At 40.8% G+C, this 21,197-nt stretch overlaps 1 protein-coding gene across 3 annotated transcripts in view; it reads left to right on the top strand.

Moving 5' to 3' along the window:
• Window positions 1-21,197, top strand: part of LOC136858382 (uncharacterized) — a 523,023-nt gene that overhangs the window by 403,425 nt on the left and 98,401 nt on the right. For all 3 annotated transcript variants that reach the window (XM_067137884.2, XM_067137885.2, XM_067137886.2), the window contains exon 15: window positions 10,178-10,323. In XM_067137884.2, the coding sequence (XP_066993985.2) occupies window positions 10,178-10,323 (146 nt within the window). The remainder of the gene's footprint in view (window positions 1-10,177; window positions 10,324-21,197) is intronic.

Here is a 21,197-nt window from a genome sequence, read left to right as displayed (position 1 = left end):
ACAGAGAAAAAAGGAATTTTTTAAAATAATGGACAATGCTCATAACCTGTATTGCCAGCTGAGAATCTCAAAGAAATTTCTTGTTTTCTCCTATTTTTGGATTTTGGCTTACGCCACCGAGAACTTATTGTATGCATTTCACCACAGAACAACACCAAACAAAAGTAGAAAATACTCGCATACCTCAACACAATCAAACTGGAAAACAACTTGTTTGTAAACAAACAGGATTTGCACATGGTATGTACGGAAATAGTCATAAATAATGTTGAAACTAATAAATATTTCTTTAATAAGTAATCACTGTCTTTGAAAATAGGCATAAAAATTTACTCAATATATTATGCAAGGCCACACCACCACCTGTAATTTTCATTCAGATTTTTCAAACTTTTGTAGTTCTTATATAGTTTTCGTAGTAAAAGTGCCTACTTCCTCCACTAGAAAGCAGCAAAATGCAGACCGACAGATGTAGGAGGCCTTTTTGAATTATTCTTATGAAATGAAATCGTGAAATCTGCTTGAATACACCACTAATGTGTGCTGATCGTAAGTCGAACGAAAGTGGGCATTTAAAGGACTGCACGCCAGGCATTTAAAAGCTATACTAGAGCTTTAAATATGGAGGAATTTGGATGAAAACACTGCTATCTGATCCGCGGGGGTTAGGGGTGTATTAATATGGAAAAAGTCGAAAATCAATATTTTACATATATTTCGCCAAAATTTCAGTCCCAGTGTCCCTTAAACATACACTGGGGAGGCTGACCCACACTAATGTCTTTGTAGTGAACGTGCCCCACAGGCATGATTTGAGTAGAAACTCGTGTGTGAACATTGATGTGGACAAGGTCAATACAGATATTGTTAAAATTTGTAAACATTTTCGGAATACTCAGGTTATTGAATGCAGCAGTTTTGAGAGATACTGTTATACAAAACATGGCCTCCATCTAAACAATTCAGGTAAACGAAAGATAGCAAATATCGTTCTAGATTTTATTAATCGTAAGATATGTACTGTAAAACAGGCAACTCCCTTGAGTTATAATACTGACCAGGAAAACTAGTAGAAAGAGCCAGCTGTACTTCAAGCTGGCTCAGTCAACTAGAAAATGAAACCCAGGAAAGTAAGGAATTTCAAGTTACCCAATTGCAACAGTCAAGTTTTAGGGAGGAAGGGGGTCTGATATTGCTCTTGGTAAACTGTCAAAGTGTAGTAAATAAACAATTAAAATTCGGTACATTAATGGAATCATATGAGACAGATGTGGTGATAGGAGTGGAATCGTGGTTGAAAGAAGGGGTGAGTAATAGAGAAGTATTTCCAGAAGGGTACACAGTCTATCGTAGAGACCGAGGAGATAAAAAGGGGGGGGGGTTTATTCTGGTGAAGGAAACTTACTGTTCACATGAATGGTTTACCGATGAAAGGGATGAAATATTACTGATAAAATTAGTTCGCGATAATATGAAGGAGGTGGGAATTATAGCAACATACAGGCCTGGAAGAGAGGAAAGAGACATGGAAATAATTGAGAAAATAATAGATTATACTCATAAAAACAATAATAATGATATGGTAATAATTGGGGGAGATCTAAACTTACCTGAAGTTGAATGGAATGGAGCTGCAAGTGAAGCCCATGAACAGAAACTGGCAAATAAGTTAATTTGGGAGGGAGGATTTACACAAGTAGTACAAGAACCGACTCGTCTCAAGAACTTACTAGATGTATTCTTTTTTAAACCATGGGAAATTGTTGATAAAACTGAGGTAATCGAAGGAATAGGAGACCATAAGGCTGTAATAATGGATGTAGAACTCGTACCAAAAAGGCTTAATAAGAGGGTTACACAAGACAAGAAATTGTACAGAAAAACTAAAGTTGATGAATTTGGGACTTACCTTAAATCACAATTCAGTTGTTGGATAAGTGAAGGGAGTAACGTGGATACACTTTGGGCTAAGTTTAAAGGAATCATTTGGGAAGGAGAGAAGAGATTTGTACCTGTTAAGAAGGGTAAAATGACCTCACACCCTGTTTATTATACAAGGGAAATAAGAAAATTAAAAAGAAAATGTAGAATAGTAAACAGGAAAATCAAAGAGGGTAGGGAGAGTAGAGAAACTAGAAAACAGCTAATGAGAGAACTGAATACAGTGAAAAAGGAAGCAAAAGAGAATTATATGAATGGCATACTTCAAGAGGGTAATGACCACAAAGGGAAATGGAAAAAGCTGTATTCATATATCAAGAATCAAAAAGGAAAATGAATCCAAATTCCTACAATGGTGGGAGAAGGGGGTGAACACTATTTAACAGATACTGAGAAAGCAAACCTATTTAGTAGGGAATTCAGAGATTCAGTAGACGATTGTCAAGAGTTGGAAATTTAAACAGAAGATAGAGAGGGAGAGACACAGAGGGAAACAAGAAGCTTCTCGTTCACAAATGAAGATATTTTCAGAGAAATCCAACTGCTTCAGCAAGGAAAAGCAGCAGGAAGTGATTAAATTACTGGGGAGGTATTAAAGACAATGGGGTGGTACATAGTGCCTTATTTAAAATTTCTCTTTGACTATGTCATAAATAATAGTGTAATACCAAAGGAATGGAAGGAATCTATAATAATACCAATTTATAAAGGAAAGGGTGATAAAAGGAAACCAGAGAACTACAGACCAATCAGCCTGACCAGTATAGTTTGTAAAATACTGGAGAGTTTAATATCAAAGTACATCAGAGGGATATGTGATGATAAAAATTGGTTCATGAGGAGCCAGTATCGATTTAGAAATTTTCTTGTGAGGCACAACTGGTGGGATTTCAGCAGGACATATCAGATCAATTGAATTCAGGAGGTCAGTTAGATTGCATAGCCATAGATCTTTCCAAAGCCTTTCATAGAGTGGAACATGGAATATTATTAAAGAAATTGTAGGGAATAGGATTGGACGTAAGGGTTACACGTTGGATAAAATCATTTCTAAATTCAAGGGTTCAGAAAGTCAAAGTAGGAAATAATGTATCTCAGGAAGAGAAAGTTTGGAAGGGAATTGCACAGGGTAGTATAATCGGTCCGTTACTTTTCTTAATATACGCAAATGATTTAGGGAACAATATAACATCAAAAATAAGATTGTATGCAGATGACATAATTGTTTATAGGGAAATAAACAACATTGAGGATTGTTCAGAATTACAAAGGGACCTTGAAAGTATCCAACAATGGGTTGAAGAAAATAATATGAAGGTTAATGGGGGCAAATCAACTGTTACAACTTTTACAAACAGGAGCTTTAAAACTGAATTTGAATATACTTTGGATGAGGTAGTTATCCCAATAGATGGCAAGTGCAAATACTTAGGTGTGAGATTTGAAAGTAATTTGCACTGGAAGGGTCATGTTGATGACATTGTTGCGAAAGCATACAGATCGTTACATGTCATAATGAGGCTACTTAAAGGATGCAACAAAGAATTAAAAGAAAAAAGTTACTTGAGTATGGTTCATCCATTATTGGAATATGCAAACAGTGTTTGGGATCCTCACCAAGAAAACCTAATAAAAGAAATAGATAGTGTGCAGAGGAAAGCAGCAAGATTTGTAACAGGGGATTTCAGGAGAAAGAGTAGTGTATCAGAAATGTTAAAGGAACTTGGGTGGGAAACTTTAAGTAAGAGAAGGGAGAAAACTAGACTTATAGGATTATATATAGCCTATACAAGAGAAGAAGCATGGGGAGATATCCGTGAGAGGCTTCAGTTGGAAAATATTTATATCAGCAGGACTGACCACAAATATAAAATTAGAAGGAATTTTAGCAGAAGCGATTGGGGTAAATTTTCATTCATTGGGAAGGGTGTGAAGGAGTGGAACAGTTTACCAGGGGTAGTGTTTGATCCTTTTCCAAAATCTGTACAGATATTCAAGAAGAGAATAAACAGCAACAGAGAAAATAAATGAAGTGTTAGAGGGCATTCGACCAGTGCAGGTTATTGTAAATTTTAAAAAATGTGTGTGTTAATAAATTAATTCCATCCCCTGGTCTAAGGAGTTTGGATAGCCAAAGTAGGGGACTGCCTGTAGGGGTGAAGTACAGAGGGGACTTCGAGGGCCCTGGGACTGCTACGGTAGCTGTGAAGGCCCTTCAGGAACTCTGAAAAGTGGTGGCAAAAGGGGCTCTGGTTAAGACGCAGCAGGTCGTTATGCTACTTAGGTTCCAGAATGGGTAAAAAAAAAAAAAAAAAGTAAATAAATGCAATGTAAATATTAATCTTATACCAGTTGTATAGTATCATTTGAAGTAATTCCACATACTGTATATCAGTTGACTATATTTGTAAGTAGTACAGGAGATATTATAAGTAGAATTTTGTAAACAATATAAATTTATTAAGGCTGAGCTTTGTGTTTAATAGAAAAAATTGTTAGCATAAATTGTGTAATATTGTATTATAGAAAAATTTTCTTCTCTTGTTAATTCAATATTCAGTGCTTGACAATAATGTATTTCAGTGTACCATTTGCCACCAAGGTAGACACCTCCTTTGCAAATCAAGAGATTTTGATTTGATATTGGGATACATTGGTTATTCATCTAGCAAAGAAGCAGCTGGATTTCATTGAGCAAAGAGACTGGCAGGAAAAGGTGAAAGGCAACACTCCAGACAAGATGCCAACATTGGATGATTTCTTGAAATTTTTAACTGAGAGTTCCCAATCATATATGCTTTTAAATCATAACAAAACCAAGGCATTGAACACTAAGGCAAATCCGAAGGACAGACAACCTAGCAAGAAAGTTGTTATGACGACGTCTCAGGCAAGCTGTAATCTGTGTGGTGGAAGTCACCCCATTTTTACATGTGAAGAATTAATTAAACAATCAGTTGAAGACAGAAGAAAACTGCTTCGAGAAAAAGGACAGTGTCATAACTGTTTGAAACCAGGACATATTGCAAGAAATTGCAGAGGATCAAAATGCAAGAAATGTGGACTTCTTCACAACACACTTTTACATGCTGAGCAAGATGACAAACAGAAACAAAATGTTACAGAAAATCAAGTGCCCATAAACCTGTGTGTCGAATCTTAGCATTCACCTGCTTCACTCAATGTGAGCATGGCGAAAGGAATAACATCACCAATACTTTTGTCAACAGCTTTAATTGATGTGAAAGATGTTCACGGAAGAAGAATGACATGCCGAGCCTTACTGGATCCGGGATCTCAGTCAAATCTAATAAAGGAAGGTCTGTATAAGAAACTTGGTTTACCGAATGTCAAGACAAACACACAGATCATTGGAGTAGATTGTTCCAAAGTGGAAACAAAAAGGATCACGAGAGTACACCTCGCTTCAAGGAATGACGGATTTGAGGTGGAAGCAGAATTCCTAGTTTTGCCAACTATAACGGGACGATTGCCACAGTTGGAGATCAAGAAGGGCAAGATTATTATTCCAAAGGACATTCGCTTGGTAGATCCCACATTCAACAAGCCTGGAGACATGGTTATGTTAATTGGTGCAGGACTTTATTGGAAAATAGTCAGAGGTCCACCCTAGAATGAAGCTGAAGGACAACCAGCTCTGCAAAACAACCGATTAGGCTGGATTATAGGCGGTAAAGTTTTTGAGAACAAACAAGGATCAACAACATGCATGAAAATTAGCAATCAACAATTATCAGATCAGATGGAGAAATTTTGGAAACAAGAAGCAATTCCGGAGATTCAACATTACACATCAGAAGAATGAATATGTGAAAGACAGTTCACGGACACCGTTTCGAGAGATACAACAGGTAGATTCATCGTAAGGCTCCCTATTAAGCCAGATGTCATCCTCGGAGAATCAAGAATACACGCACTAAAGAGACTGTAATCATTAGTCAAGAGATTTATTTTTATTCTTTTGCTAGGGGCTATACGTCGCACCGACACAGATAGGTCTTATGGCGACGAAGTCAAGAGATTAAGCAGACACCCTGAACTCAAGACTGCTTATACAGATTTCATGCATGAATATGAAAAACTAGGACATATGAGCTTGATTGAAACAAACCAAAATCAAGATGTACCAAATTCATACTTCATACCCCATCAACCAGTGGTATGTCCAGATAGTGACGCCACAAAGGTCAGAGTGGTTTTTGATGCCTCGGCAAAAACATCACTCGGGACATCACTCAATGATAAGCTTATGACAGGACCTAATTTACAGCGAGATCTTTTTCACATTGTACTTAGATTTCGCAGCCATAAGTACGTCATGACAGCAGATGTGGAAAAGATGTTTCGGCAAATCCTCATCCGTCCTGAAGATCAAGCATTCCAGCAGATTTTGTGGAAAGAGGAATCTTCAGCCCCTGTGAGGATCTATCACTTGAATACAATAACATATGGAACAGCATCAGCATCTTACCATGCCATGAGATGCCTAAATGAATTGGCTACTCTTCATGAAAATGAATTTCCAGCAGCAGCAAAGGCTATTCACGATGATTTTTATATGGATGACTGCTTAAGTGGAGGAGACATTCTAGAAGCCGTGATCCGGCTACGGTGGCAAATACAAAATATACTCGAGTGGTGGAATGCATTTGAGGAAATGGAGGTCCAACAGCAAAGAGATCTTGCAGGATTTGGAGGGCAAAAGCGACGAAGGGATTTTACTGGTTTTAGACAAAGGTGAAGCTAGTTAGACTCTTGGACTCCTCTGGCACAAGATTGCCTTCAGTTTCGAGTTGAGCTGGCAAACCAGTCACCAAGATCCAAAAGAGAAGTCGCCTCCAAAATCGCACAGATTTTTGATCTACTAGGACTCGTGGGTCCAGTACTGATCAAAGGGAAGTTGTTGATGCAACACTTATGGGTAGATGGATTTGAATGGGATCAGCCATTGTCTCGAGAGCACCTTCAGTTTTGGAACGAGTATTATACGTCATTAGAAAAACTGAACAACATCAGAATTATGAGAAACATAAATCCTGGGAATTACTCTGGCTCGTTTGATTTGTTTGGATTTAGTGATGCTTCAGAGAAGGCTTTTAGAGCATGCATTTATGCAGTTTGTCAAACGCAAAGTGGTCTCTACATTTCCAGTTTACTTTGAGCGAAGATGAAAGTAGCTCCTTTAAAAACCATTTTGTTGCCAAGACTCGAATTGGAGGCAGCCCTTCTTCTTGCACAACTTGTCAAAACAACAGTGAGTGCTTTGAAAGAAAAAATTGATCAGATCAGATTATGGAGTGGCAGTACAATTGTTTTGGGATGGATCAACACTGAGCCAAGGCTGTTGAAGACATTTGTGGCAAACAGGATTGCAAAGATTCAAGAAGCCACTGCTGCAACCACCTGGAAGCATGTTCCTTCGACTGAAAATCCAGCTGATCTTCTCTCAAGAGGAATTACTTCAGCAGAACTCGAAGATAAAAAGCTGTGGTGGAGTGGACCTTCTTGGCTTCGCACACAACGTCAACAACCAGAGCATTCAGAAGAATTTGAAACAGAACTACCAGAGCTGAAGGTCACAGCAGTTACGTTGACAGTAACATCAACCAGCATTCTACTGAATAAATTCTCATCATTTCCGAAATTATGCCGTATAGTAGCATATTGTCAAAGATTCATTTATAATTGCAAACTCAAACCACCAGAAAGGAAAAAGGGTTCACTAGAAATACAAGAAACTTGTAAAGCTGAGAAACATGTAGTCAAATGGACACAGTAAGAAGCATTCCCTCAAGTACAACATTGCTTAATTAATAATCAAAACCTCCCAAAGAAGAGTTCTCTAAAGTCACTCAGTCCGTTTCTGGGTAGTGACAGATTGATTAAGGTTGGAGGAAGGCTTCGTTTTTCGGAGCTAACATCAGAACAGAGACATCCTGTGCTTCTACCAGCAAATCATCACATCACCAAAATGATCATGGAAAATGAACATCGTCATCTGAAGCATTGTCCCCCAGAGCAACTGCTACATGCAACTCGACAACGATATTGGCCTATCAGCGGCAGAAGAGAAGCGAAAAGGATTGTCAAGAAGTGTCTGAAGTGCTTTTGTTACCATCCTACAGTTCCAGAGGTACGCATGGCAGATTTACCAAAAGAAAGGGTTACGTTAGTTGTTCGACCCTTTGTTACCACAGGAGTGGACTATGCAGGTCCAATATCTGTAAGAGAAAGCCACAGAAGAGGCCGCATTCATACTTACAAGAGTTACATATCTGTATTTACATGCTTCAGTACCAAGGCAGTGCATTTGGAGTTAGCGTCGGAGCTAACGAGCGAAGCTTTCTTAGCTGCACTGCAACGCTTTACGGCGAGAAGAGGTTTGTGCAAGCAGCTTTTCTCTGATAATGGGAAGAATTTCATTGGAGCAGCCAACGCACTACAAGATATCCAGTACTTTTTGGAAAAGGGGTCAACGACCATTACCTCCTCACTCGCCCAGCAGCAGATACAGTGGAGTTTCATTCCTCCCCGGTCACCCCACTTTGGGGGATTGTGGGAAGCAGCTGTAAAGATGATGAAAAGACATTTGCTGACTGAACATAGGGACGCGTACTAACTTTCGAAAAAACCTACATTATTCTTTGCGGTATAGAGGCTGTATTAAATTCACGTCCCCTTACTCCCTTGCCAAATGATCCAAATGATTTAGAAGTCTTAACACCAGCACATTTTCTTCTAAGTGACTCGATCGTGCAACCCGTGCAAAGGGATTTGTTGAGAGAACACGATAACCGCTTGTCACGTTGGCAGCACTTGCAGAAAATTCGGCAGCGGTTGTGGCAGAGATGGCAGCGAGAATACTTGCAGGAATTGCAAAAACGTGTCAAGTGGCATGATACCATTCGACGTATTGATGTTGATTCTTTGGTGCTATTAATTGAGGACAACATCCCTCCTCTAGAATGGCCCAGAGGTAGGATAGTTCAAGTTCACCCTGGACGAGATGGTGAGGTGAGGGTTGTCACCGTTCAGACGGCTGGTGGAACTTTCACCCGAAGCATCAAGAAAATATGCCCTCTTCCCATTGAAGGGGATGGATGACAAGGAGAACTGAATTCAAGATTTCCTGTGATATCTTAAACTTAGTGTTATTTTTCATCAAAGATATAATTTCAATATTATTTTCTTTTAATGATAAAAATATGTATGTATAGAGTTTTGTATTAATGCATATGTTAAGAATAAGTATTTTTACAATAGGTGTAAGATTACAATAATTAGTTGAAAGAACTCCTTTCAAGGGGGGCAAGATGTTATGAAGAGCCTTTTAATTTTTGCAAATGTATTTCATTAATTGAAGTTGGCACTTTCCAAGCCTATTACCGATTGGTCAGATGATTTTGTATTGTTGGAAATGGTAACGCATGCAACAGTCATGTCCGTCATCAAGTTGTGATATCGCATCATTAAGACATATCAAATGCAAATTTGCTAAATTTCTACAATTATTAACTACTTTATCACTAAGATAATACAGAGCTCTTGGAACAGCCAACCACTCACTAGCGCAACCAACAATGGATACTACCCATACATTGCTCTGTTTTCAGACTGACTTTGCTTTATAGAAGTGAAGGCTAGGTCAACCCAAGATATCTTATTCATAGGTAACAGACAAAAAAATAGCAAGAATAATTGCTGGTACAAAAACAGGTGAGAATAATGGCAGGAGGGCACTCAGAATGAGGAGACCAAAGGCTAAGTTGAACTTGATTTATAAAGCTTTGTGTATGAACCAGCTTTAATGGTGATGTCATTGAGCCAAATATAGGAAGATCCATAACCCAGAGCTGTAATAGATCAGTCATGGAGGTTAAGGGAAACAGAAGGAGACTTGTATATGATGTTTAAAGTGATTGTTACGATTTCAAGGTAAGAGATGTAAGAAGTAGTGGAGGCAATAGTGGTGTATGCAAATAGAAGTTGTGGAGGTGCTAATTCATTCAAAGAGGTTTGCAGGCTGAATGCTGAAATACATAATAGCCTTCCATTGAAGATGGACAGTTTATTGCTTAGTGCATAATATTTTTCTTTCTAAATATGTCTTCATTTTTTAAATGATAGTGTATAACTCTGATAAGAGTAGTCTAACTGTTCATGTGTATTCGTTGGTATTTTTCATGGATTAATTGAATTAATTTCTTTCCTCTAGGTTTATATTTCATGAATGTGTGAGCCTCAAACTAGAAAATAAAGTGACATTTCCCATCTCTGGTTTGAGTGTAACCCCAGCATCCATTTTGCAGCATGGCACGTCACTTCCCTACAATCTATATGCATGTGTATGTCACTTTGGAGGTAAGTAACTTAAGATAAGTACATGTATTCAATATTTCTGTATGTCAGCCATTAACAAGAGTACTTACAAATACACTACTGTCTCTCCTATGCAAGTAATATGTAGATATTGGAATTTTTCACTGACTTTGGAACCCAAAAACTGGTATTGAAATGGTAAAATCAGTTGTTTTAAACAAACAATTTGGTATTTTCAGAATACTTCAAACTCAGTATTTTCATACATTAGGAGATGGCTGAAAAGGGTATTTTAATTTACAAAATAAATCTTTGGAAAAAATTAGCCTTCTAAAGACGATAGTGCTTATCAGAAAGAATGTTACTGCAAAATAGAAAAAACTTGTTCACAGTCAACGTTTCCACATAGCATCCTTAACAACTGATAGCAACCAAAACAACATACTGCAACAACAAGAGGAGTCTTTTGGTTGAAGAGGAGGAGAAAAACCTGTTTTGATGGCTAGAACATTTCGAAGAGCTCCTGAATGCCAAGAAAGCGGAGGCAAGGGTACCTTATCAGGAGCAGTTGACAACGAGCATGAGGCAATCCCCGAAGTGATGAGGAATAAGGTGAAGGAGGCAATCGACCTCGTACACAATAACAGAGCGCCAGGAGAGGACGGCCTGCCAACAGAGCAGTTCAAGTATGGAGGAGAAGGGCTTGTAGATACCATGCACACCCTGATTCGAAATTAAGGGGAAAACAAGGAGATGCCAAGGGACTTGGGCTCAGCGCTTATCTGTCCATCTACAAGAAGGGCGACAAGACAGTGTGAGCAACTTCCGAGGAATCTCGCCACTTAGTGTGGTCTGCAAAATCTTTTTGAAGGTGCTGGGCTAGGAGACTCAGGCTCTTTGCAGAGATGCAGTTGGAAGACCGCCAGTGTGGGTTCCGGTGCAACAGACCACATACTATCGCTATGGTCCTCCTTGAAAAGTGTCGTGAGAACATTGTCAACATTCACCAGCACTACGTTGTCTAGAAGGAGGCTACTGCATGGACAGGTCAAAGTTGCAGCAGGTGTTGGAAGAGATGCAGGTGCCATTGAAGATCACCAACCTGATCCTGATGACTGGCAGGAGTACCAGGGCCAAAGTGAAGATTCAGGGGCACCTCTCCAGGGAGTTTGAAGTGAAGAAAGGGTTGAGGTGAAGCAGCATATTATCAACCACTCTGTTTAACCCTTTGAGGTACAAGGTACATATGTGTCCCAAGCTTTATTTCATTTAAAGTTCACATATTACAGTAAATTAATCAGCTTGGTGAATGATGTGATGCTGAAGTCTCATATTTAATATATCAGTCACTTTTGTTGACTATATTGATTCATAATTATGTTTTACATACAACTGAAATTATGCATTATTCGATCTACTTGAAGTGCATCATTCTTGAGTCACGGTTCACTGTTGGTTCTACTGTTAACACTAAGGTTGATCATTGTACAACTAACGGTCTTGTGAGACTGTATTTCAATTATTTTCAAGATAATACACCTATAATTCAGTTAATTGCACCTAAAATTACTCATTGGGACAGCGGTGTCCCTGTGTACCATAAAGGTAAGTAACTGTATCCTTTTTAAGATTTATCAATATAAGTGTGTAATGCATGTATGTACTGAATGTATGTGTTCATACTTATACCAAGAGATAAATCTGATGATAAACTCATAAGGCTGGTAATTTCTGTTTTCTAAATTTGCACTTCCTACCTGAAGAACTATATCACAGTACTGAAAACTATACAGAAGAGATGTATGAAATATTTGTTACTGTGTTCCATAAAATGTCCAGACATTGTGAATTCCTTATAATGGATGAAGAAGTAATTCAGTCTCTGGAAGCTGAGACCAGTGATGATGAAGACTCTCTCACCTTCAATGAAGACCAACTCTTCATTGTGAAGATATTGAATCACGACTGTGAAATGTATATGGACAACTTCTTCAGCTCGCCTAATCTACAATTTATTCCTGCGGAAAAAATTTGAAAGCTTGTGAAATGATGTGTATAACGAACAAAAAAATGCCAAAAATTTCCCGGTGATCAAAGTTATGAAGAGAGGGGATATTCACTCTCTGACTAGTAATTGCATGTCCTGCCTCAGGTGGATGGACAATAAGCCAGTGTACCTAATGTTCAATTTCATTTCACTACTTCAGGTAACTACTGTAAAACGGTGCATGCAGCGTTCCTCTGATTCAGTTATCGTTCCTTGTCCTGTTATGGTTACTAAGTATAACAAATGTGTAGGGGTGTAGATGTCGTGAATAAAAAAATGTTACAAAATTGACCGCACTGCGAAAATTAACTACTACGTCAGACTTTTCTTTGATCTGACAGACTTTGTAGTGAATAATTCATGTGTAGTGTACCTCAGACTTTGCAAGGATATTGGCCAAAATTCAGAAATACTATTGACTTCACTGGAGTTCCGCTAGTGTATCGCTCTGGGATTGATCGGCAGGAGAAGGTCATTACTCCATGGTAAACACCAGAAAGAGGTGTAGATTGTAAAACACCAGAACACTGCAGGACACAAGCCAAAAACTGGAAACGATGTGTGAATTGTACAAGAAAGGAATAAGAAAATCGCACTAATAATCTCTGCTCAATCTGTAATGTTCATCTTTGCTTTGTTGCAGGACAGAACTGCTTCCAAGAATACCATGCCTAAAACTTTATTGTTGAGATATTTAGTGAATGATATGTATAGAAATAGTGAATAATAAATACAGTATATACCCTTAAATTAGCAATTTACTTTTCCTGAAATCCTGCCAATTTGTTACCTTTAACTTACATAGGGACATATATGTCCCAATCATTTTTTCGGAAATGGGGATGTTTCCTTCAAAACAAATTATTTCATAATTTAAGTTGGTCCCAAATAAACATGTAAGCAGCAGTTTCCTTGTATACTTCAAAGGGTTAACCTCTGTCTGGAACATGTTATACATAGAATACCATTGAACCCAAGAGGTACCATTTTTAACAGAACCGTCCAGTACTTGGCCTTTCTTGGACGATGTTGTCCTGCTTGGGAGTAGTGTACACTACCTGACAGAAGCTCTGCAACACATGAGCAAGGGATCACAACATCTGGGCTTGCGGGTCAACAAGGACAAAACTAAGTACATGGTGAACAGTCGAGACTTTCCACAGCGTGATAAGACTGGAATGTGCAGGTGACGTATGAGATAGTAGTGCAGTGTAAGTACCTGAGAGCCCTTATTACTGAGGACAACAACGTCAGCAAGGAAATAAAGGCAAGGGTGGGACCTGGGAACAGGTGTTACTTTGCTTTCCAGAATTTACTGAGGACTGCAATGCTCTTCAAAAATTAAAACTCACCCTGTAGCAGCTTATAATGTGTCCCTTGGTGCTGTATGCATGTAAGACATGGACCTTAAAAGAGCCATGTAAGAGGCTTTGAGATGTCTGCGTAGCCAGCTATAAATCTGCGATAATACGTGCAAAGGCCAAGAAAACTCCGTAGTTCTCGCTTGTCCTTCGGCACCGGCCAGTCCCTGACAGCTTCTAACTTCTCCGGATCCATGGCTACTCCCTCTGATGTCACAATGTGGCCCAGGTAGCGGACCTCCTTCTGGAACAGCTGGCATTTTCCGGGATTTAACTTTAGGTGAGCCCCACTTAGCCTTTCAAACACTTTCCGCAGGTTCTCCACGTGCTCTTTGAACGTGCGTCCCACAATAATTATGTCATCCAGGTACACGAGACAAGCGTCGTGAGTTAGCCCTCTCAGCACGGCCTCCATTAGTCGCTCGAAAGTCGCCGGCGTGTTGCAGAGGCCGAAGGGCATCACGGTGAAATTGTAGAGCCCTTGGCCGGTTGAGAATGCCGTCTTCTCCTTGTCTTCCGGATGGAGCGCTACTTGCAAAGTCGAAAACCACTGGGCTCCAGATAATGTGTCCAGGGTGTCATCTATCCGCGGTAACGGGAAACAGTCCTTCTTCATGACGTCGTTTAACTTCCGGTAATCGGCGCAGAAACGGAGTTCACCGTTCTTTTTCTTCACCAGGACGACTGGCGATGACCATGGGCTGTTCGACTCCTCGATGACTCCCCGCTGCTTCATGTCATCTAGCATCTAGTCGATTTCCACCTTCTTCACCAGGGGTACTCTACGAGGTGGCTATCGGATTGGAGCGGCGGCGCCGGTGTTAATGCGTTGGTACACTCTGTCCGTTTTTCCGTAGTCACCTCCGGTAGCAGTGAAAATGTCCTGAAACTCATGGATTAGTTCCTTAACCTCCCTGAGCTGTCTCGCCTCTAAATGTTTCCGGGCATCGGATATAATCTTCCGGAGCTTATCCAATCCTTCACCTGCTTCCAGGGTCTGTGCGTCTTCGTCGTCCACTGGCACGATGCACATGACTGGTTCACAAGTCCCAAGCTCTGTCCCGCTGGGTACCCTCTGCTCCCGTGACGTCAAATTCAGTATTCGTGCCGGAACGAGCATCCTGGCCAGGTAGAGTCCTTGTTTGGTGGTCGGCGAACTGGGTTCCACGAGCACGCTGTCCCCTTGTATGGATTCCTTTAACCGTGCCGTAACCATCACCTCGCTGTTGGCTGGTATCACTTCGTCGCTGGCCAACATTAACCGCGCTACTCGAGGTTGCATCCCTGGGCGTCGCAGCATTACCTCGTGTTTGCCGAGCCACAATACACGTCGTCCCACGTCGACAGTCACCTCGTATTTCCGCAGCGCGTCTAGGCCCACGATGACCTTATCCATGATGGCGACGACGAAGGCCCAGACTCGTAGGCGTTGTCCCAGCGTCAGTTGAAGTAACGCCTCCTTCAAGACAGGGATGGTGTCTCCTGAGGCCGTTCGCAGCAGATAAGGGCGGTGGGGTTCCCTCTCTGGTTGTCCCTCAGCAATGTCCGACCTGGCGATGGTCAATGCCTCTCCCGTGTCTATCGTGACTCGGCACAGCCTGTCTCCAAGCCACCCGTCGGCGATCAAGCTGTCGTCGCTCCACTCGGTGACCACATTTAGCGTAAAACGAGGGGACGGTAATGACGGTGCCAACGAGTCCCTCTCCTTGTCGGCCCTTACTCGTTTCCCTGATCAGCGGCCGCCTCCATGCTGCAGTTCCTCCGCAGGTGGCCATGCTCACCGCAATTCCAACAGGTGATCCCATTGGTGCGTCGGCGTCTCAGCGGTGGCGTGCGTCGTTCTCCTGTAACGGCGCAGGTCTCTGGCGCATCATTGCTTCTCATGTATTCTTGGTGACAGTGCCACTGTTCCCTTCACTGCCTCCACCCTCAGGGCTAACGTCGGGGCCTCTCTGAGGTCGTGCTTCCTGCTGAGCGTCAGCTTTTGACGGATCTCAGCGTCGTGGAGCCCATCAATCAATGTATAGGCTGCCTCCCGCTGAATGTGGTCCAGAGGCAGCCGATCCAGAGCCTTGTGGGCTAGCTGCTCCGCATCTTGCGCGAATTCTTGCAGCGTCTCATTAGCGCGCTGGGTCGTCTTCCTTAGCTGGACTCGGTATGCGGCTGCCAACTGGTGGTCACCGTACCGGCTGTCGAGCGCTCTAACGATCTCGTTGTAAGTGGCACCCTGCTGAAGGCTGTGTAGTACTTCCGCTGCTGGTCCTTGCAGTGCAGCAATTAGGTACACGGCCCTTTCCTCCGATGTCCAACTGTTGTGCCTGCCCACGGTCTCGAATTGGGCCCTTGGGCCCGGAAGGTCCGCCAAGATGTTGTCCCGTCGAAGCGCGGGGGTTTTACTTTCCCGGTGCTGGAGCCGCTGTCGCTGCGGGTGGCCCTAGCACGAGTCTCCATGGCTGTCACTCTCGTATTCAGGGCACTTACTTCTTCTTTCAGGTCTCGAACCCCTGACTCCACATCCTGCGGTATTTCTTTGATCTGTTTTTTCAACCAGTTCCTGTATGTCCTCTGCATAATGTCACTCTTTAATTTTCTTTCGAGAGACCGCATTTCATGTCATAATTTACCTTGTCCATCCTTAAGTTCATTTAATTCCAGTTTCAGTTCGCTCTTGATTTCATCTTGTTTGGATGAGAGTTTGGTGAGCTTACTGAGGAGAGCCTGAAACTGTTCGCTATCCATTTTACGATTCACTAGAAATTCCTAGTTACGAAATTACTACTACCAGTCGATCCCGATTCTGACACCAGTTGTAACGAGTTGGCGGGGTAGTAGGATCAATTAACACTAGACTGGTAGCTTCAATACTAAGATTTATTAGCTAGGCACTAAACTACACAAGACTACACACAACTTTTGGTCATAACACACACTTACGCAGTTCGCACGCTCTCTCTCCCTTCGTTTCTCGCTTGTTCTCACACTACACAGTTTTACACTCACACACAAGGTACCGCATCGCACGGCTACATGTTCTCTCCTTCGCTTACAGTCGGCACTGTAGCTCACTAGTCCGATAATCACGGCAGTTCACATACTTCACTATACTGTTAGTCGCTCATGACTGAACCACACCAACTTCTAACTCAGTCTCTCACTAACTCCAGGCAGGTTGTTCCTCTCTTATATATCTGCGCTGGCCCTCGACAATAGTCCGGATGCTGGATGGCTCCAGGAATCTCGCGAGATGGAACACTCCAGATTAATCGTGGAGTCATTTCCATACTCCTCTGTTACGGGACCGCGGCGAGTGGTGCTGGCCTAACACTTAAGTGCTGCTAGTGATTGGCGCAGTTGAAGCGTAAGGGGTGGGTCTATACGGTGCCGGGCCGGGCCCACTGCCAGTTGGCATGGCGGACGCTATGACCATTACAATACTTTGCAATTCTTTCGTACCATTGATAGTTGCACTTTCACTCAGATTGGAACAAAAGTTGGTTTTTAAATAGGGTTGTGTTTTATTGCCAACTTAACAGTTTCTGCAGGGTCAGACATTTATTATTAATATTGGCCACATTGGACCACTTCAGTTGTTCCATGTTCACTTTCTCTTTGCAGGTTGTACTCTTCAGTTAATGCGATCTGCCCAGTACTTTTTCATTCATTCCGATCATAATTTTCTCACTGTCTGAAATCTCTGTAGCCCTCCTATGTGTAATTTCTGCAGAAAATTTGTGAGTTTTAAGAAGAGTGTTAATTTATTTTTGTCCTGTGCATCTGCGGTCTTGAGTCCATACTTCAAGATCTTTCTGAATTTCATAGATCCGTTGTCCTCTCTTCTTTCCAAGATTTCTCATCACCAGTTGTTGTAAAATAGTGCAGGTGCAAGATGTGAAAGAAATACTAGATACTTTTATTTTTTTATTGTGCTGATGATTGGGTCAGTCTCCCAATAGAGAGTTTCATTGGGAAGGATTCTCCAGTCCCCTTCGAGCTGTACTGAGTCCCAGTCACTGTCTGTATGTTTTGCATGCTGGGCTCGTCTTCCTTTTACATATAGTTCATATCAGCCTCTTTTATTTTCCTTGTTAACGTCAGTGTATTCCATTGGTTTAGTAATACTTTTCCCAGATGTTAGATGTCACCAGTGCTCTGGTCTTTTGTATCAGATTATTTTCCTTTCCCTGTTTAATTTTACTTTCTTTGGTTGTTGCCTTTCTGCCCTCCTATGAACAAGATGGAGTTCTTTATTGGGAGGATGATCCTCTTTATTTATTATCAGATATTTTTCCATTTTAAAATGCTCTGATGGGCTGGGTGTCACAGATATCTTGACTTTGACCAGCTTATGTAGTGGTAATACCATAAGTTGTGTTTCATTTCCTTTCTGCATTTATATATTCTGTGCTATGACATTTTTCTTTTCTTGGTTATTGTGTCACCTCATAAGACTGTTAATACATTTCTATGTTTTATTCCAAGCTGAATCTGTTCAGGTGTATAATTTTTGCATTCCTGTTGCGTTCATATTTTTATGTGTTTCCCTAACAATTTGTGTACGATTTACTATTGTATGGCTGTGATGATGTTCCTCGTGAGCCTTACGTGGTGCCTAGTCTTTTCTTTCTGCCAGGAAACTTTGTGCATGAGTTTCAAGCCTGTTTTAAATTTTATCTCATTACATTTATGGAGTGACTTGCTGCTTCTTGAATCTGTTTGCTGGAGAAAATTTTATTTTGATGAGATATATTGTGGTGACAGCGGTATCGGTGATTTTATCTAGATTATGTGGATGTCTTTTAAATGACATTGATGTCTGCGATGTGTTATGTGGGCCCTTTCCCTCTATATACTGTTTCTAAATCGTGAGCTTGTGCCTAGCTCATGAATGTGGTTTATATTAATACACCTTTTCCATTTTATTGCTGGCTCTGAGTGTATGTTTTGTGCACACACATGGTTAGGGGACTCTCGCTTTCTTTGTTTGTTTGTTTTTTTAAATCTAGGCGTTATTTCTCTCCCGTCTTGATTGTGCATTTTATGTGCGTATCTTTTTAATTTATCCAAGGCGGCATGATAATTATATTTTCCCTTTTGTGTCAGGAAGGGCTCCATGCTTTGTTCTATAGGTAGGGCATCCTCCCTTCCTTTATTTTTTGTTAAGGTCTCGTAATACATCACCATTTTCCTCTCTTCTCCTTTGAGATTCTAAAGGAATTCCGTGATCTTCAATTGTTAGTGTGGGTGGATTTTTTCTTGGGACCTTTGTAATATTGGTTCATTGTGAATTCATTTTAAAATGTTTTCCGTATGTTTCACATCCTCGTGTTCATTCTACAAAACCTGATATGGGGTACAATAATACACCGAGACAGAGTGTTGACTTTGTCTACCATTATTTGAAATACATGAGTGAAACCTGCGAGTTCACATTGTCAGGTTGTAAAAGCCAGATATTTAAATATTGTGCTAAAGTGCTTCTGTGAGTATTTTTCCTTGTTTATACTTGTCTCACTCGAGACACATTCATTATTTTATCGTCCTATTGATTACTATACTCTGTGATCTTTCCCTAGGCTTTGGTTTATTTAATATTCTAGCAGTTTGGGTGTTTTGGGGGGAAGGGCTTTTGTATCGGGTCCAATTTTACATAGGTTTTCGTTTGTTCTGCCTGGAATTCACGGCCCGTTGTTTTATTTGTATGTTACCACCACACTTATATTTCTGCTAACTTCGATTGTGTTCTGCCTATGATACATGCAGGGCCGTCACATGGGTGGGGCGACCGACGCGGTCGCCTTGGGCACCGCGATCGGGGGGGGGGGCGCCGCCGTGGGTAAAAAAATATATTTTATGCATTTGTAGTCTAATTCTATAGACGACTGTATTGGTCGCTATGTTATATAATAATACAATGGATGCATGGCTGAGTGCACACAAATTCTCTCTATGCATAATGTACTGTAGTATCTATGTATACTGAGCAGCGCTGTCCACTGTGGTAGCAGGTGGTGAGGGTGGGAGTAGGATCGTGGCTCATCGGCGCCGGCGAGTCAACATCAACACCCCTCCCCACCCGCAGTGCGCGTCGGACACGGTTTACACTTGTCTTGGTTACTTGTGTTTATAGTGACATTGATATAGACACACCGTCGCTGTTACGCCAATTGCTAATAGTCTATTCTTCCGTGCGTTACAAGCTTTATGAATACTGAACAATGTTGTTGTGAAGTGCATAGTGATAGTGATTAGTGGGAAAACTCAAGAATTATGTCGAAAAAGTTATCAGAGGCGCAAAGGAGAAAGTTGTACAAGTAAAGTGAGTTAGTGAATGAGGCTTTGTTAAGTAAAGTGCCAAAACTAACTATTTTTTTAAAACAACACAAAATGTTGCCGTGGCTGCGACCAGTACGTCTGCACCTAGCTGTAGTTCCTCCTCATAAAGTAGCAGTCAAGAGGCCAAAGACACAGAATTTGTACCTGTACCTTCCCCTACTGATGATACCGTTAAAAGCGATCATGACCACAGTGATCGTGATAGTGATAATGGCAATAAAAGAGTGATAGAACTGTCAACAGACACTGAAACTGAAATTGAATTTAATTCCAAATCGGAGCAGGTGCCGGTGATTACTTTAGATCCTACAACGTGGCCAGCGCATATTATGCACATTCAGCCTGATGAGTTTGTTTTGAAAGGGCCGACTGAATATTCTAAAGAAGGCCATGATTACCCAAAAAATTATGAAGATAGGCACTTTTCAAACCAATTTCGGTATCATTTTTTGGAAAATGGAGAAAAAATATCAAGGCGATTGTTGATTTATTCAGAAAAAAATCAGATTCTGTCTACTGTTTCTGTTGTAGATTGTTTAATTCTTCATCAAAGTCACATTTTGGTCAAGCAATGGGTTTTAACAACTAGAAAAATTTGGCAGACCGTTTAAAACCCCATGAGTTGTCACCAGACCATTTAAAAAATATGGCTACATGGTTTGAAGCAGAAAAAGTATTAAAGGAGACACATCAACCAACCAGCACATCATGAAGCAAATTGAAACTGAGAGTCAGCGTTCAGAAGAATTTTGTGACGGTTAGTGGAAATTACATTATATCTAGCAGAGCACAATATGGCTTTATGGGGGTCATCTTCCAAAGTTTTCACAAAAAATAATGGAAACTTTCTTGGACTTGTGCAACTTTTACGAAAATTTGATAATGTAGTAATGGAACGCTAGACGTATAACTAACAAAGAAACACAATTTAATTTATTAAGTGTGTCAATACAAAATGAGCTAATAACTATACTAGGTGACTCAGTAAAGCAAAGTATCTTGACAAAAATAAAGGAAGCCAGATATTTTTCCATTATCCTTGATTGTACTCCACACATAAGTCACAAGGAGCAAGTTTCATTAACGATTCGCTACATCACTGAAGATGGTGATGGGAAGATCAAAGTTGATGAAAGCTTTGTAGCCTATCGAGTTGCCAAAGAAACCACTGGAGA

Source organism: Anabrus simplex, chromosome 1 (genome assembly GCF_040414725.1).
Source record: "Anabrus simplex isolate iqAnaSimp1 chromosome 1, ASM4041472v1, whole genome shotgun sequence".
Taxonomy (NCBI): domain Eukaryota; kingdom Metazoa; phylum Arthropoda; class Insecta; order Orthoptera; family Tettigoniidae; genus Anabrus; species Anabrus simplex.
The sequence above is the reverse complement of the archived record's forward strand: the minus strand, read 5'-3'. Positions and strand labels throughout refer to the sequence as shown.